At 36.0% G+C, this 18,406-nt stretch overlaps 3 protein-coding genes across 3 annotated transcripts; 1 reads left to right on the top strand and 2 right to left on the bottom strand.

Annotated features, from left to right (window-relative positions):
• Positions 1-372: 372 nt before the first annotated feature.
• Positions 373-2,883, bottom strand: LOC128129103 (uncharacterized). Its single transcript, XM_052767785.1, has 5 exons — positions 2,751-2,883; positions 2,400-2,670; positions 2,049-2,266; positions 1,657-1,748; positions 373-619 (listed from the first exon to the last, which is right to left on the bottom strand). Exons 1-5 carry the CDS (start codon positions 2,832-2,834, stop codon positions 373-375), a joined length of 912 nt encoding a protein of 303 aa, XP_052623745.1. The 5' UTR covers positions 2,835-2,883.
• A 674-nt stretch (positions 2,884-3,557) lies between these two features.
• On the bottom strand, positions 3,558-5,105 carry LOC128129104 (peptidyl-prolyl cis-trans isomerase CYP63-like). Its single transcript, XM_052767786.1, has 5 exons — positions 4,999-5,105; positions 4,365-4,436; positions 4,150-4,265; positions 3,749-4,046; positions 3,558-3,624 (listed from the first exon to the last, which is right to left on the bottom strand). The coding sequence occupies exons 1-5, from the start codon at positions 5,103-5,105 to the stop codon at positions 3,558-3,560; spliced, it is 660 nt and encodes a 219-aa protein (XP_052623746.1).
• A 6,069-nt stretch (positions 5,106-11,174) lies between these two features.
• LOC111909551 (KH domain-containing protein HEN4) lies at positions 11,175-17,565 on the top strand. Its single transcript, XM_023905348.3, has 8 exons — positions 11,175-11,381; positions 11,881-12,449; positions 12,530-12,934; positions 13,141-13,389; positions 13,505-13,747; positions 16,711-16,790; positions 16,930-17,041; positions 17,257-17,565. Exons 2-8 carry the CDS (start codon positions 11,889-11,891, stop codon positions 17,404-17,406), a joined length of 1,800 nt encoding a protein of 599 aa, XP_023761116.1. The 5' UTR covers positions 11,175-11,381; positions 11,881-11,888; the 3' UTR covers positions 17,407-17,565.
• The last annotated feature ends 841 nt before the right edge of the window (positions 17,566-18,406 follow it).

Raw genomic sequence — 18,406 nt, forward strand, 5'->3', positions numbered from 1 at the left:
GATGCCTCTGATATTTATCCTCTTGAGCTCATTGTAGGCCCAAGATTGTAGTCCATCCAAGAAATAGAAAAGCTTGTCTTTCTCCTAAATGTCGGGTAACTCCAGCATCAAGATCGTGAACTCGACTATGTAGTCCCGGATGGATCCAACATGCTTTAACCCACGAAGCTTCTTCATCGCTATGTCTTTAGCATTATGTGGGCAAAATTGTCTCTTAAGTTGCCTCTTGAATTCTTACCATGTTTCTATGTTGTATAAGCCTTTTTCAATGTCTCCATGCTTCCTTCTCCACCATAAAGCTGCACTCTTGCATAGATAAAGAATGTTCGTATCTACCTTTGTCTAGTCGTCCTTCACTTGACTAGCATTGAATTAGCATTCCATCGACCAAAAGAAATCATCAAGTTCTTTAGGGTCGCGTTTACCTCCATACATCAATGGTTTAGGTGTTTCCGTGCGTGGCAACGTTTTCTCCATGACTCCTCCGGCTATTGCTACCTTGCACAATTTTACTTCAACTCCTAACGCGGCTATCTTCTCACGAAACTCATTACGTAAGGTGTTGATTAGTCCAAGTACTTCTTCCTTTATGACACTGATGGATTCCTTCATTCCATCACTAGTATCATTCGTATCTCCCATAAACTGCTTGATGATATCCTTCCACTCAAGGATCTCACCACTACTAGAAAAACAGCCTTTTACGACGCTCATTGCGCGTCGTAAAAGGCTCAGACGACGCGCAAATGCGTGTCAAGGAAGGCCCTGTCATAAAGAGAGACGACGCGCTTTTGCGCGTCGTCTATAGACGACGCGCATTTACGACGCTCATTTACGACGCACAATTATGTCGCGCATTTACGACACGCAATGCGTATCAAGGAAGGCCCTGTCATAAAGGAAGACGACATGCATTCGCGTGTCGTAACCTTACGACGCGCGTGTTAATGACACGCAATGCGTATCAAGAAAGCCCCTGTCAAGAAAGGCCATGTCATAAATGAAGATGACACACATTTTTGCGTATCATAATTTTAAATGTTTTTAAAAAAATATTATATTATTGATTAACTAATTTTCAAATTAAATAATACATTAAAAATCTCATAATACAAGATAAAATACCAAAAGTAACAAAGATAATTCATTTCACTAATATGTCAAATACAAATAATTATTCCAATATTGAGTAATTGTAATAAAAGAAATGAACTCAACAGAAGTAGAATTTATATACAATCGCATTATCTAGCTTACTATGTGCTAACAACTCTTTGTGTGTTTGCTTTTGCTTGAGTTTTATTTCCTCCAAAGCTTCTAGCCATGCCAAAGTATGAGTCTTGCTTTTGCTTGAGTCTTATTCATGTCTAAATCAAGTAAAACATTGCTAACTTATATTCATCAAGTCCTTGCTGTGAAGTCTTAGATAGATGCTTAACTGCAATATCTAATCCTTCTAGCAGGCCCTAGAGATCAACCTGCCAAAATAGTACACCAAATTAATCAGAAGCTGGGATGCTACCTATAGGACAATCCAAAAACACAGTAAATCCATGGACTTACTATGGATCAATAATTACATACAACAATGTAATGAAAACAGATGTTTGTTGGCCACACAACACACATAACAAATGTAGCAGAAATGGCGCATACCTTCTTGGAACTGAATTGAAGTCACCACAGACGAACATTGGAATATCTGCACTTGCAATTATCTTTTCCAATCCTTTTAACAGTGTGTGAGCCTTCAATTTTCACATTTATATAGTTTTTAAGTTATTAAACAAGAAGAAAAAGTGTATATATACAAACAACAAGAGACACTTATCTTCTTTGTTGTCATTTCTCTTCGACAAAATCTACACTAAAAGAAATGTGCGCATGTATATTAATGTCAAAATTCCTATGAGGGCAAAATGGTCATAATAATTCGGAACAATCCGTTTGAAGAGTATTTTTGTCCGAGTGGAAAGTGAATCTTGATTTTATACATTTATATATATATATATATATATATATATATATATATATACATACACACACACACAACACAACACAATATCAATGTATGTTAGTGTGTGTGCTAATAACCGAGAAGCTAAAGAGCTTCCTAACATGGAAGATAACATGAAAGTAGCAAAAATGAAACCATGTGGAATGTCTTCACCATTTGGGCTTAAAGCAGGTGTCCAAAGAAACACGAAAGTGTACATTGAACCCTCGAATAAAGATTGTATTGCACCCAATAATGCTATCTTTTCATCTGTTTTTACACAAAAAAAAGAAACTATTAGGTCCAAATTTAGAAGGCAGAATGATATGTATGCATAATTACAAGATTGCCACTTTGGATTCTTCATGCTTCTCCTGTATATGTATGAGAGAGAGAGAGAGACCTGATGCAATTGCAATAGCAGCACCCCTGAATTGTGTCATTAGATCTTTGCTTTCTGATGAGTCACCATAATTTTTAGTCCATGATGATATGATGATGGCCATTCCAATGGCAAGAAAGATTGAAGCTGCATCAAATGGAGCAATAGGTCCCATGGCCAATGAACCAACTAAAAGATTTCCAAATAAACCAGCTAAAATGGCAACCAGTCCATTCCCAAGAAATATTGCCTTAGAGAATGTAATTGATAGCCATTGTTGCTCAAAACCTCTCTACAGATGCATCAAAACAAGAGCATTAGAACCATACACAATATAAAGGGTGTATTTAGAAATGTAATATTATATCTCACCTTGTTGTGTTCAGCAACAAGCCATGATTCGAAGGCTGAAAAGAGGAGAGAGGTGGCAATCCCACCCAATATACGCCACACCATTAGAATTCTGTACTAAGGTGAATGCTTGGTGATGCAACTCAGAATGTAGGTTATGTAGTAAGTAATTGAAGCTCTTTTTCCTTCTCCTTCTCCTTCACAACCCCATTTTTAACAAGTTCTTGCTCTTCTAAGGTTGTTTTCTTTGACTTTTGATGCTTAATTTTCACCTTTGATTCAGGTTCCTTTCATGACAGATCTGGTAAACCTTTCCTCACTACATATTACATAACAAGATTTGTAAGCATCTATCTCACTAACAGTTGAGTAAGGAAAACTGAAATTTGCTTTGTACTTTATTTTTTACCCATAGCAGCAACCTACTTACATACGTACATCTCCTTACCAATAATAGCAATGTATTTGATTATTATTTTTTACTTATAATAACACTTATAAGTTATACCTACCATAATAGCAATGTACTTGATTTTTACCCAAAATGGCAATGTTGCATTTTCTACATATATATACGAGCATTTTAAGTTATCTACTACATAATACTACTATCTGTAAAGAAAATATAAGTTTGTTGCTACTAAAAACAAGCTATCAAGATTAAAATCCAACATTGCTATATTGTTATTATGGGTAAAAATACAGTACAATGCCTATATTGGTAGAAAGAGTATAGTATGTTGTTATTTCTTGCAATATGCCCTTAAAATGAAGGGAAAAAAGTACAACAGAAGTACTTGGAGGTCTATTTTTGGCCTTTGCAACACATCAATTCGCTTTTCCATCATCAGAAATGCTACTTCCACTTTCTGTTTCACTTGAACTCCCAGAGCTCCTAAAGTAAGTCCACTTTTACAAGTTACAAATACAATATTATATGAAAAGAGATATAAGTTATATATATATATATATATATATATATATATATATATATATATATCAAAAGCAACTATTTGGACCTTCTTTTTGATCTTTTGCCAGACAACCGTCTCTTTTCTTTCCGTTTGTTCTTACGCTGTTTGACTTCTTTCTTTGTTGATCTCTTCTTCCTCCTGTTACCACCAGCAGATGAACTTGAAGAGTCGGAATCAGCTTCTGATTCGGACTCCGAATCGGAATCGGAATCACTCTCCGAAGAATAAGAATCAGAATCTGAATCAGATGGTGAGGACTTCCTTTGTTTCCTCAATTTCTCCCTGACAGTTGATCCACGACGTTTTTTTACTCGCCTATCAGAACTGTCATCAGAAGAAGTATCTTACTTCACAGTTTTTTTCTTTTTACCTATGAAGAAAATGTAACAATAAATTATATAATCAAATAAATGTTATTCATGGTTAATAAATAACAACAGCAATACCTTTTACGGGTTCCACTACATTATTCTTCTTATCTTCAATAACTTCGCCACAATCCACAATTTTTACCACACCAGAAGGTTTTCCATCATTTGTTCCAGATCTTATCACAGTAACACTACATACAAGTAACATTCCCATTAAGACATTTACTGTAAGGAAGAGACTGGATAACACGAAAAAGAGAGAAAGGATTATGAGAAACAGATATACATACCTTCTGCCTCCTGATTCTATCATTTTCTTCTTCCAATCATGAGATTTTGTTCTCCAGCTCATATGTGTAAGCCTGTTAAACAATACAACATTTTCTCATCACATATTTATAAAAGGTAAAATGAGAAAGAATGCATGAGTTTAGTATCATAACTATTTTCTTGCTCGAGAGCGTGCATCAGATTCCCTATAAATGGTCTTACAGTTCAATGAAAGATAGAAAATCTCAAGGTGCCTTGTAAAGATTCGTCTAAAACCCTAACAATTCTTTTCTCCATTTAACTCACTTTATCAAGATTTTAAGAAGAGGCAGGCAAAAATACGACTAAAATTACAACATTGGCTATCTATGGAGGGTGAAGGATTAAAAAGAAATTACTTGACTAAATCTTCAAAAGCTTCCAAGTTTTGTATGAAATTCATGATTGAAACTTGGAGATCCCGAATTTTGATAGCTCTGTTCCCGAGGATTAAGAGAGATACAAGACAGAGAAAGCCCTAAAAGAAATTGTAGAAGATTTCAATTCAATATTGATATGGCAATGTTGGGATGAGAGAGGAGAAAAGAGAGCACAATCGAGATTTATATAGGTAAATGGAAATAATCTCACCTGAACATCGGGAATCACTCTAACTTTAGCATTCGCAGTGTGGCTGCAGATGTAATGGTGGTAAAGGGGGATTTATGGAGAACAGATGAGAAATCTGTTGGAGAATTGGATGGAACTGAATTCGAAGCCATAATCGCCAAAATCAATGAGTCGTTCAGTAGATGGTGATGAAGAAGAAGACCAATCGGAAGGACCGATGAAAGAAACAACAACTAGGTAGAAGGATGACTAGAAAAAGGCATGCGAGCATCGTCATGTTTCCTCTCTTTTCTTCTCTGTCTCAGAGGGAGACTAGGGCTTGAAATTTCTTGATCTTAGAGTGACACTAGAGCAGAGATCTGATGAGATGATTAACAAGTAAGGTCAGGAGAAAGAAAATGTGTGATGCGAGGGGAAACCGGGTAGAGCAAAGAATAAATCCGGCGATGACAAGCATGTTGTTGCTTTTATGGATGCCAACAACCAAAAAGAGAAGGTGGTGGCGGTCGGAGTACGAGCGAAAGAAGTAGCGGTAGTCGTCGCCGATTACGGAGTCGATCCAACTGTCGATTTCATCAAATGCACTCTGAACTCTTAGAGATGATGGGGTTCGATGGTGGTGGTCGTGGTTAGGGCTTCCAAATGGAAAGGGATAGAGAGTGCAGAGGTAGAGGAAGACGGGTTGCTACAAAAGGTAGCATCACAATTCTATTAGGGTTCATTGGAGAAGGAGATAAATAGCGGGGTGTTTAATTTTTTGGGATTTCATTTCCCGGCTATTAAAAAAATGGAGAACGCGCCCTTCCAAAAAAAATATAAAACGACACCCTTAGAAGACGCCCTTTTTTCATTAGGTGCCCTCCGTGTTTTTCTTTTCTTTTTTTAGACACTAATTTAAGGGCACGCAAAAATGCGTGACCTCTATCCTTCAGTTTTTGGAAACCTGACATTATTTTTATGGACACACAAAAATGCGTATTGTAAATCTGCGAGTGTCATTGTTTGCGCGTCATTAAAGGGTATTTTTCTTGTAGTGCACCAACGTTAATCTCCACCTTTGTAAGCTTGCCAAGGCGTCTACCGACTGGTCCCTCTTCTTCGACTTCCTTCCTTTCTCCTTGACTAGAGGGGGAATGTTTACTACTTCACTTGCTCCTTTGTGACAACCCGGAATTTTCTATCTTGTTCAGTCTAACCCTTCATTGAAAGTCAAACTCATTTCTGCTATCTTTTAGCACAATTAGGAGCTTATTTGAGTGTTATGAGCCTTGTACACTTAAGGGATAAGTGTTGGGGTTTATCTGCTGAAGCTATAGCACAAAGATCAGGCCTATAACACCTTGATCAGGAGTTCACGGCCACAACAAGGGAGTTTATGGCCGTAAACTCCATGTGGGCCGTAAAATCCCCCTTATATGATGAAATGTTGGCCATTTGTTCATTCTTTTCTTTTCCTTGGCTGATTTCCTCCCAAATCCCCCCAACTATCATCTCGATCTTCATTCCTGATCTTCAAAAATAGTAAGTTTCTCGTCCTAATGAGTTGATATCTTACTTGATCTAGTGATCTTACATGATTTCATCCGTGAAATCATTCCATTTGTGTAGATCTTCAAGTTTCACCAAGAACACACACTAGTGTTCTTGGCCAAAACCGACCATTCAAGCTCCTAGATCGTAAGTACTCTTGTTATAACTTGTTATGTACTAGGTTTAACATGTTTAGGCCTTAGAAACATCAAGAATAGAGGGTTGAATGAGAGTTTACGGCCAAGGATCTCCCAAGGCCGTAAACTCCCTTTAAGGGTGCAATGATGCCCTCTTGTCCTTCCTTATGCTCAAAACTTAGCCTAGAATCAACCACCATTGAGCTAGGGACCTCAAACATCGAAATGGTACTTCATACCATGAGTTTACGGCCATAAACTCATGGGGAAGTGGTCCCCAGGCCGTAAACTCAAGTTGAGGTCAATTCTTGGACCTTAAACTCACCTAGCCTCTTGTTTAGCCTTGGAACACTTAACCACTTAAAATATCACACCTTTAAGCCTCAAATTGAGACCCTTTAGAGAGTTTACGGCTAGGAGTAAACTCCCCTGGGCCGTAAACTCCATTAATTATGGTCCATGGGCCATAAACTCAAATATAATGCCTTATACTCCTTTGTTGCAACCCAATGGCCTCCTAACACTTTGACCAAAGTGTTTTCCACACATTAGGGTGTTTATACTTGTATAATTAGTGTTTTATTCACTAATTGTATACATATATATATATGTCTTTATATGTTATTAGGATCATTGTGTGTGTTCAAGTCTTCACTTGACACCTAGCTCTTGTCCGACACTTCCATACGATCCACTCATTGCAGGTGAGTTCATACCCCTTAATTGACCTTTTAAATGTTTTTAAATGTTATTTAAGGGGGTGAATACAAGTTGAATCATGCTAGTTATTGTTGGATTAATTTCTAAGTCCATAACTAATGTTGGTAAGACTTGACTCGACCCGGCATGGTCCATTTGGGTTGCATGGCATCATGCATTTGGATAGACTAAAATGAGAGAAATAACACTTAAGGTTTATTAATATATTATAAGTTCTAATATATTAATAATATTATTTAATTAGTATTGATGAAGAATTAATCTAGGATTAATTAAGTGATCAAAAGAAGACTAATTAAATATATGAGTTAATTGTGTAAATCATCCATACTTGTATAGTGGGCTAATGCTTCATGGATTGTCAAGTTGGGCTAAAACCCATAAGATGCTCCATGGTATATTTTAACCCATGGATCCAAGGAAATGGAAAGCCATGACAATTAGGGTTTACCCTAATTATGACACTATATAAAGATCTTATTGGCGACAAAAATCGGCCACTAGATTATATGTGAAAGGGCTAGCCGATTTTTATGAAGTGTGGTTTTCTCTCTAATCTATTCCAAGTGTATTTGGTGTTGTGTGAACCATTTGAGGTGTCACACTTGGGGCACTAGGCACTCAAGCTTCATGAAGACATTCTACATCAAAGAGGTATGTAATTCTAACTTGATATATTCATATGAATCAATGTTATTATGCTAGTTAGGATGAATACCTTGGAAATTTCATATTTGCATGTATAATAGAGAAAACATAGATCCAAGGTATTTAGGGTTGCATGTACACTTAGGAGTGTTAGAATGCTCAAAACCCAACAGTGGTATCAGAGCCTAGGCTTGTTTTCTTGTTATACTTGCAAAATTGGCTTAAAAATCGAATTTTGATGCTGTATGCTCAGCAGACTCGCCGAGTCCAAGGCAAAAAGCATCCAAATCGCCGAGTTGGTTCGTGCACTCGACGAGTTGGACCCCCAAACAACATATATTCGATTGTTTTGGCTGGAATTGGACTAGGAACATTACCCTAAGATGTTTTTGGACTTATAAACTTGTTTTTGATGTGGTAATGTTCATGTTAATCCAATTTCAAAGATAATTGTCAATAGATTCATGTTTTGTATTAGTTTAAGTTTTAGACTAATTACATGAAAAAGTTTGATTTGAATCATCTTGTTCTTATAAGTTTCTTAGATTAATAGAAAAGTTAATTGATTATGTGTTTTCAATCCATTTTAATCTAAAAGTTGATTCTAAAATGTGTTTTTGTAACTTGTCCTCAAGTTATATGAAAAGTCACATTTAAGTTTCATAAAACTACTTTCAAAACAGTCAGGTCTTGGTAGAAGACTACTTTCAAAACAGTCGAGTCTTGGTAGAAGACTACATATTATACTAGTAGGAAATATGGGATTTTCTAGGGTTTTCATACTTATACAAACTTTTCTTCAAACATTTACAAGTCTTTTCCTTACAGTTTTTACAAATCAAATACATTAAAATACTTATGAATTCACCAGCTTTATGCTGATACTTGCTTTCAAAATAACTTGTATTCTCATGTCACAAATAGTCAGGTACGACGATCAGGTTTTGTGAAGACGGAGCAGTCAAGACTCGTCTTTTATTTTGATTGTTCATCATGTTGTTTTATAATATAAATGAACACACTTGTATTTAAAATTATACTATTAATGCAATGGATGATGTTGTTGCTTATTTACTACTTTACATTGTTGTGATACTTTACATGACGTCCTCCGCCCCAGAACGTTTCCGCCGTTCTTGGTTTTGGGGTGTGACATCCTTCCATTGTTTATGGTCTCTTTCTTGCTTGAACCTGGCTTGATACCACATGTCACGGGATGACTCTTTTAGACTTGTCAATACCGTGTGCCACTTAGTGCTTCTCCGACTAAGTCATGCTAACTTCGATGATCTAGATGTACTAACGAACATAGGAAGCAAGAGTCACGACAAGGAGCACTTCAAGTACGAAGGGAAACTTCTATTATATAACTCAACTTCTTTACAAGGCAACATCTCGGTGGTTTGGGCAAATAAGCCCTTCTCCCTATTTATAGGAACCTTACACCTCCTCAAGGGAAGTTTCTAGGTTTCGAACATTTCCGAGTATTCTATATCATTCTTACAAAATTTTATTCTACATACAAAATTCTATAAGCTTCCATACTACTCTTTTGTGTCCTAGAGGATTCTACGATGGTCTAAGATCTTCCGTATCGTTCTAGCTTCCTCTAGTGCTTTCTTGATTATTCTGGGTCGTTCCACCATGTTCCGCGGACACCTATAATTTTCTAGCGTTTTCCGGGGTCTCATAGAGTATTCTTGATCTTTCTAGTGACTTTTCGAGGATACTTGATCGTTTCAGGGTTCTCTAGATAATCGTGGAATTTTCTAGAAACTCGGTTCGCGACATGCTGGTCAAAAAAATCACAACCCAGAGGTACCGCCTTAACCCACGATTTGCCCGCTCCATTACTCCGTTCTCCCTAACCGCCCAAATCCTATAGTTTTGTGAAAATTGAGGAACCAATATGTAACTTTTAGTTAGGGTAAATTACACCATTCATCCCTCGTGAATATACCAGAAATCGTGTTTAGTCCCTATTTTCAAAAATTAACTCGGACCGTCCCTGAGTTTGTTTTTTCTTGCACGCTTAGTCCCTATTAACATGAAATGACTATTTTACTCCTAATAATTTGTTTTATCATTTTCTTTTATTTATTTATTAGTTTTAAATTAAAATAAATAAATAAATAAAATAATTCATCCCCATCATTCCCTCTCCCATTTCCCAACTCCTTCGTCTACCTTTTTCTTACAATCCTTTCACCAAGATCATCAAGCTTCTTACATTACCTTCACCAAGATCACCAAGCAGTATGAAATCATACCAAAAAACCATCAAACTCAAACCCAAATGAAATCATCTTAATTTTATGAAATCCGAAACCCAAACAAACCAAAATCGATAATCAACATCATTTCGAGATGAAATCCCCAAACCTAAATTCGTAATGAAGCAACCAAAATCTGTCATGAAATTCCTCGATTAATGCCCTAGATTGTTGAACTTCGACATACATCAAAACTTTGGAGACGATGATTGAAAGGAATGATGGAGGTATGCTGGCGACCAAGAGGAATGAACATCATCTTCTTCACCGCCACAATACATGCAACTGTGCAGACAGTTGTCAGAGGTTTCTGGCAATGGAAATGTCCTAGCGATCGAAATCCCACTGGTCCTCCCCTATTGACAAACACACCCATGCTTCCTCCTTATCCCGCTCTCTTTTCCGATCATCAATAAGATGTTAATCCACCACCGATCTCCTCCCAAAAAACTCAGACCACAACCACCGATCTACAACTTGTGTGTTTTTTTCTTATTTTCTCGATTAGTAATACAGTGAAAGCAGTGTGGAAGGTTTGTTAGAGAAGTGGAAGCGATGATGGTAGCCGGTGACTGACCAATGAGTTAAAGGTCTCCGTTTTCCCTCTCATCGATTCGATATGTGTGTGTATTTTCTGCGATTGTGGATGGTTAGGGAAAGTAAAGAGGCGTTTATTATTTATTTTTTAATTTTTAATTGAAACATATAATAAAAGCATTAAATTAATTGAAAAATAAAAATACAAGGGTATTTTGGTCATTTCAAACTTGACAATGTCTAAATTCGCAACAAAATTGGCTTTCAGGGATGAAGCGTAATTTTTTAAAATAAAGACTAAACATGTTTTTTTTTTGGCATTTATAGAGGATGGACGGGTGTAATTTACCCCCATTTTAGTTGCCAGATGCACGTGACCCGTATGGTTATCTTTTATTCATCGAGACTGAAAGCTTGCCTCCCTCGTGACTCACCGTGTCCAGAGTTGCGACGCCACCACCAAACAGCCACCTTATTGCCCACCGCTTAAATCACTCTTCTGGCACGTAGATAACTCTTTGGAAGCACCTGACGAGTGCGCTATCATTCTCTCCATCATCCTTCGTCGTCTTCGTCGAGAAAGGTATCCTTAAAACCTAGGTCAAATCCTTTTCGCAATCTGTTTATTGTTTACACTAGCATATGTGTGTGTAAGTGTATTTTTCAACATCAGGAATTATTTGAACCCACAATTTGTGTACTGTTTATATGGTTTATTGAGGACTGTCTGTATACACACTATATATACATATAGTATAGAATTGAAAGATCATTTTTTGTTTTCGGCTGGAATTTTATAGTTAGGTTTTTTTTCTTGGATGCCAATGGAAACACCAAACTGAACTCATGTTAAACAATAATCTTGTGACAGTTAGTAGTGTGATACATTGTATTAGGAATTGAAGATATGGACTTATCATTAATTTTAATATTACTCCCTGGTTGTAATCAACAGTTGTTTATATCTGGTGAATTATGAATCTTAATTGATTCTAGCAGCTTACATTTCTGAAATATTGACAAGAATTTTTAATTTTCAATCAACAACAATAATTTTAAAATTTCTTTTGATTTGGTACTAGGGTTTGATATGTCATCTCAATTAACGCCTTCAAAGAGGGGCCTTGATGAGGGTGAGGCCTCAGAAGCCAATGGAAAAGGGAAGTTGCAGAAGTCAACTGATACTACTTCCCAAAATACATCATTTATTGTTTTTCGGGTGGTTTGTCCTGCTTCTAAAACTGAAAGTGTAATCGGAAAAGAAGGCAACAAGATACGTGGTGCAAATGTCAGGGTTGAGGAAACGATCCCTGGCTGCAATGACAGAGTAATTGTGATTGAAGGATCTGATGGAATCTCAAATGATCAGAAGAAGGAAGCTGATGATGCAGAAGAACATGAGGAAGATATGGCTTCTTGTGTGCAGAAGGGTCTGTTATGTGTGTTTGAAAGAATGGTGGAAGGAGAAGCAGAGATGAATGAAGAAACATTTGTTGTGAGGCTACTTGTAGTTTCTACTCAAGTGGGCTGTCTTTTGGGAAAATCTGGTGGTGTAATCAAGCAAATGGCTTCTGAAAGCGGGGCCGAAATAAGGATTCTTCCTAGGGATAAACTTCCTGCATGTGCATCTTCTTGTGACGAATTGGTTCAGGTAAGCTCTTATTTTTCAATCAAGATTTATTATATAACCCATCAAACTCACAAAGTTTTTTTTTGTTAAATAACAAACAGATTTCTGGAGAAGTGAGTGCAGTTAGGAAAGCGCTTGAATCTGTTTCACAGCAGCTTCTGGATCATCCAGCTTCACATCGGGACAAGAGTGGTTCTTTGCCTGCCAACAATGTGATTGTGAACAATAGCAATAATATTTGTGAGCAAGACCCACATCCACATCCACATCCACATCCACATCATCATCCAAATGGACGAGCAGGGCATCGTGAGGGAGGGCGTTTTGGTCCTTTCACAGACATGCTAACCTACCGTTTGATATGCCCTGATGAGAAGGTGGGAGGTGTAATTGGAAAAGGAGGGGCTACCGTGAAGGCACTTAAGCATGAGACTGGATGTGACATTAAAGTCCTTGAGAGAAGTGTTGGGTCAGATGACCGCATCATTGTCATATCTGGACCAGCGGTACCCTAATTATACCATTCTACTCTGCAAATTTCAATCTGTTATACTACAGCAATGAATATTGTTTTGTATGTATATATATATATATATATATATATATATATATATATATATATATATATATATATATATCAACTTACATTGAAGAAATGGAAGTAAAGTGTAAAAGTAACCCTACTTACTAGTGATGTATTATTGTATTGTAGGTCCCAGATGAGCGCATATGTGCTCCCCAAGATGCAGTTCTTCGTGTACAGACAAGGATATTTAGGGCTGCACCTGAGACAAAGGCAGTGACAGCAAAAGTCATAGTGTCTGCACATCAGATTGGATGTATCCTTGGAAAGGGTGGTGCAGTTATATCTGAAATGAGAAACTCAACTGGGGCTTTTATTCGTATTTTAGGAAAGGATCAAACTCCACAGTATGCTGCTGAAAATGAAGAAGTAGTTCAGGTTTGCTATTGTTATTTTTCTCTCTCTATCTCTATCTCTATCTCTATTGAGTGCTGTATAGATTTGAGAAATGATGACGACATGACACACTAACTATCTATTTTTTTTGAGCCAGATAAATGGTGAGTTTGATGCAGTTCAGGAGGCCCTTTTTCAAATAACCACAGCCTTGCGGAATCATTACTTTCGGGATGCATTTCCCTCCATGAATCATCCTCCAAATCCACCCTTTCCATCATCATACATGGGAATGGGAAGGTACTCCTCCTCTTTCAACCGCTTTGATGATCGTCCTCCCCCTCCATTTATGCATGATCGACCAGGGTTCTCCCACCCCCACCAACCATGGGCTCCTCAGGTATCCTTCTCTCTAAATTAAATATTTCTTTAATTTCCCAATTTACCCCTTGTACACTAACTACTTCACTAATATTAGAGGTATACCATTGCTACTGTTTTGTTTTTTCCTAAACCCTTTGTTTGCGGATTTATTTTAATCCTTTCAAAATGCATGTTTTCTTGCTAAACAATTTAATGTTTCATGGATTTCACCATTCCTAAAGTAACTGCTAAGCTCTAGTGAGTCTCACACAAACAATTGATAAAATAGTTAATCAAACAACTCAAAAATCTGTATTACTTAATTCACCAAAAACTCAAACACAATTTGATAAAAATCTCTACCACATATAAAAGGTTAGTCTCTCCCAGAACAGATACCCACCCACTACTAATAGTGTATCTGGACACATCAACAAAGACGTAAATACCAGATTTGCCCTCATCAGAAAAACAATCTCATTACTTCTCTTTTACTGAATTACCCCTTCTAGAATATGTGCAGCTGTGGGGGGCTTAGCAGTAATTCAGATCTATTTTATTTTATTTTATTATTAAAAGACCAAAGTATCCTCTCTCTCTCTCTCTCTCTCTCTATATATATATATATATATATATATATATATATATATATATATATATATATATATTGAAATAAATTGGAATGTAAAGTTTAATTATGTATATCTACAGTACCCAAAAAGTATATAGATATAAATAAAAGACAAAATTGCAAAAATGGTCCCTGTGGTATACATTTTTTTAGGGTTTTAGTCCAAACCACGACTTTTTTGGATTAGTGGTCCTTTTGAGCTAGTTTCTTTGTGTTTTTGGTCCCTCTGTAAACTGAAAAGACTATTATGCCCTTCTCATATATTTTTTAATGTCTTTTCTATTTAATTTAAATGAAAAATAAAATAATTAACTAATTTGGGGCCCACATCTCTCTCTCTCTCTCTCTCTCTCTCTTCACCCTGCTTCTTCTTCCCCAGCAAATAAACACACATAAAAATTAAAACCACAAAACACACTCTGGAAGCTGAAGAGTAGAATCCCCACATATATAGTCGCGATTTAAAGAAGAACGAGGGACAGAGGCAGTGGATTTGAAGTGAGAGAAAAAAGATTTGGCTTCCTATCGGCAAATTTATTGGTTGTGATTAGGGCTCCATTGAAGCTCTGTATTTCATCTGTTTTGGTCATCTGTTCATTCAACAGCTTCTCACCATAGGTTTCTCTTTTCTCTTTTTAATGTTTTGATGCCTTTAAGGTTTCTTGCACCATAGCTGTATGGCTATTTTGGAGTAGGAATCATTAACAGCAGCATAACCGAAGTGAGTAGCAACAGATAATGGTTGTAGTAGAGCCTTATTATAAACGTTTTTGAAGAGTGAAAGGGCACAAATTCTTCAGCCATAAGATTTACTTTCGATAAGATTTCCTCCAAATCTCTCATATCTTTCTTAAAACCCTCTTCGTGGCTATGGCGATCAGCCCCATTCTTCAGCCTATGATTCTTATCATTTGACCCCGAAATCAAAATCGAAGACTGTAAATCGATTTTGGAGAAGAAGATTGGCTCTCAATTCGAACAGGCCACACTCGATGAGGTGTTTGGGTTTGTGACTGAGAAGAAGAAAGACAACATTTGGGTGTGTATGTGTCTATGGATGTGTGTTTGCAGCTTTGGATTCGTTTTTTGATCGATTTATGAAATGTTTTTTTGAATTTGGGTTTTGATTTTTGATTTTTGTAATGATGGATTTCTTAAAAATGAAGAACATAAACTCAGAGATGAACACTTGCATATTTGATTTCTGGGTTGAAGAACAAACAGAAAAATGGTTTCCTGAAGAACACACATTTGATTTCTGTTTTTTTATTTTATTTTTATTTATTTATTTATTTATTTATTTATTTTTTATTTCTAGAAATGTATATCTATTTGAAATTGGGTTTTGGTTTTTGATTTTTGGAATGATGGGTTTCCTGGAAATCACGAACATGAACTCAGTCATGAAATGGAATGGTGGGTTTTTTATTTTTGGAGAGAGAGAGAGAGAGAGCCTCAGCTTTTTTAAGGTAAAGACATCGAAGATCTTCGTTCGAAAAGACCAGCTAAGCATCATTGGCGTGGTCAGCCTTTACCTGACCAACTACCTAATACTACCTAATACTACGCAGGCTCATCAAACAGCGCTTTTTAGCTTTCTTCAGGATTTGGCCCGAACTGTTCGGCAGATTCCCACGCGTTACGCACCCGTTTGCCACTTTGTTCTCAACTCTTCTCACCTCCTGTGCGAAACAAGCTACCTTTAGCTAGGAGCCTCTTTTCCTTCTGCCCAGCTCCCCGAAAACAACGTTCGACTTGCATGTGTTAAGCATATAGCTAGCGTTCCTTCTGAGCTAGGATCAAAGTCTTCTTTTGACTATGAGAGAGAGAGAGAGAGAGAGAGAGAGAGAGAGAGAGAGAGAGACCTTTTTTTTTGTTCGGCGTTAGGGGGCCCCACGAGTCGTCGCTGTCTTTTATTAATTTTTAATTGTTAAAATAAATAAATATTAAATTTTAAAAATGAAAGAAAAATGAAAAATAAATACTCAAGGGTATTATAGTCATTTCAATTTTCGGAGGGACTATTTTCACATACAAACCACTCCAAAAGGACCATGAATCCAAAAAACTCGGGGTTTGGACTAAAACCCCAAAATTTTGCATACCACAGGGACCATTTTTGCAATTTTGTCTAAATAAAAAAACAGTAAGTTTTTAAATTTTGTTATTGAATTCCCTGCCAAGCAAAGCATGTGAGCATGTGACAGATAAAAAAAAAAAAACATCCCCATGTATGTTGAATTTTTGGTAGACATAATTTATACAAATAGAAGAGTTAATTAGAAGAAAAGGAATGTGAAGTGTGAAGTTATTAGACAAGATATGAAAGTTGGTGTGGATAATAAATACATTTGATATACATACAACAGGGTATTGAAGGTGGAGCTATTGGGTTTTCTGAATATGGAGGAGCGGGAGCCCCCCAAAGGAGAATGGGTGGATTTGGAGGGTGTGTACCTCTTGGTCTTCTTCTTTATATATATATATATATATATATATATATATATATATATATATATATATATATATATTTCAATTCATTACTATAAATAAATATATCAGGTATATTTAATTGCTTTGTGTAACAGAGGAAGCCACCAAGCTATTATTACAAACACTACTGTGGAAGTGATTGTCCCACGCAATGTTGTTCCTTGTATATATGGAGAGGATGGTGGATGTCTGAAACAAATCCGTGAGGTATGTGAGAAGAAATAGCATTAATTTGTTTCTTTGCACTTTGAAAAACCTAATACCAGTGAAGTGAGTGCTGTTATAACTGTGTAGATTTTGAAAAAGAAAAGTATGATGCTATAAATGGTTACTTATGTGTAGAATTCCCTTATTTTATTTTATATGGTATGGAGGTAGACTGGTTGCAAAGTATGATGCTATAATTGGTTGGTTGTTTTCAGATTTCTGATGCGCGGATTACAATAACCGATCCAAAACCCGGAGAAAAAGAGACTCTCATCATAATATCCGGTACACCCGAGCAGGCTCATGCCGCACAGAGTCTTATTCAAGCTTTTGTGATTAGCGAGACCCAAGTTTCAGTTTCTTGACCATTGTTTTTTTCTTCATATTTCACTACCCACCAAGGTTTGAAATTCAGTTTTGTTTGTCATTTTGTATTTATCAACTTCTCAAACTTTTCATACCTTACTAATTTATATTTTCTTAATTATTATTATTATTATTTTGGCATCACAAATTTAAACTTATTTTTCTCATGTTTCACAAATCAACAAGTACCTTTTAAGTTTATTTTATTTTATTATTTTATTATTTTTTATTTTATATTTTATTATTATTATTTTTTTAATAAATTATTTAGACTAACGTTTCAACAAATTTATTGAGCTTTTTTCAAGCTCACAGAAATTTACCCTTTATTAATTATTAAAAAAAAAAATTCAATCTAGTACATGTCATTTTATGTCTTTTTTTATATGTTTCAGCTAGCTTATTAACTAGTTTTATAAAATTTTGTTTTTTTAATCAGTTGGCATTAAATTTTTTAAATAGCAGTTGATTCTCAATTATCACTCGGCTTGTCAACTAGTCCACCAAACATAGTATTAGGTGTTTTTTTTTGGCAAATGGTCTTTTTTATCACTTATATACGGAGGGTGGATACATTTGAAGAAAAAACTGTTTTTTGGAAGACAAGGTATAAAAATGTCTTTTTGATATTTTTTTTAAAAGATAGTAGTTTCTATTTTTGGAAGACATTTTCTGAGTTTTTGCCCCAATGTAATATTTCTTTTTCTACCACGGACATCTCTACCAATACAAATGACACAATCAGCATCACCGCAACCACCACCACCGACCCACCAACGCCACAACCTCCAACACCAACCCATAGACTTTAAAAAACAAACATGCTTTCTTTTTATGAAAACAAAGATACAAAAAAAAAACTTTTAGTCTACATCTTATTCGGAAGACATGTTAAAAGACCAAAGAAATTTTACCTTTTAAAAACCGAACATCACCTTATTGTTTAGTTCTTGAATAACAATCATCATTCAATTTTACACTCTAAGCCAAATCTTAGTT

Source organism: Lactuca sativa, chromosome 9 (assembly GCF_002870075.4).
Source record: "Lactuca sativa cultivar Salinas chromosome 9, Lsat_Salinas_v11, whole genome shotgun sequence".
Classification (NCBI taxonomy): Eukaryota; Viridiplantae; Streptophyta; class Magnoliopsida; order Asterales; family Asteraceae; genus Lactuca; species Lactuca sativa.

Coding starts and splice junctions, on each gene's coding strand:
- LOC128129103 (XM_052767785.1), bottom strand. CDS start 2,834: ATGGTGTGGCGTATATTGGGTGGGATTGCCACCTCTCTCCTCTTTTCA. Junction 2,267..2,399: donor TGCTATTGCAATTGCATCAG/GTCTCTCTCTCT, acceptor GTGTAAAAACAG/ATGAAAAGATAGCATTATTG. Junction 620..1,656: donor TTCAATTCAGTTCCAAGAAG/GTATGCGCCATT, acceptor GAATGATACTAG/TGATGGAATGAAGGAATCCA.
- LOC128129104 (XM_052767786.1), bottom strand. CDS start 5,105: ATGGCTTCGAATTCAGTTCCATCCAATTCTCCAACAGATTTCTCATCT. Junction 4,266..4,364: donor ATAGAATCAGGAGGCAGAAG/GTATGTATATCT, acceptor ACTTGTATGTAG/TGTTACTGTGATAAGATCTG. Junction 3,625..3,748: donor GGCAAAAGATCAAAAAGAAG/GTCCAAATAGTT, acceptor GACTTACTTTAG/GAGCTCTGGGAGTTCAAGTG.
- LOC111909551 (XM_023905348.3), top strand. CDS start 11,889: ATGTCATCTCAATTAACGCCTTCAAAGAGGGGCCTTGATGAGGGTGAG. Junction 13,390..13,504: donor AAAATGAAGAAGTAGTTCAG/GTTTGCTATTGT, acceptor TTTTTGAGCCAG/ATAAATGGTGAGTTTGATGC. Junction 17,042..17,256: donor GTCTGAAACAAATCCGTGAG/GTATGTGAGAAG, acceptor GGTTGTTTTCAG/ATTTCTGATGCGCGGATTAC.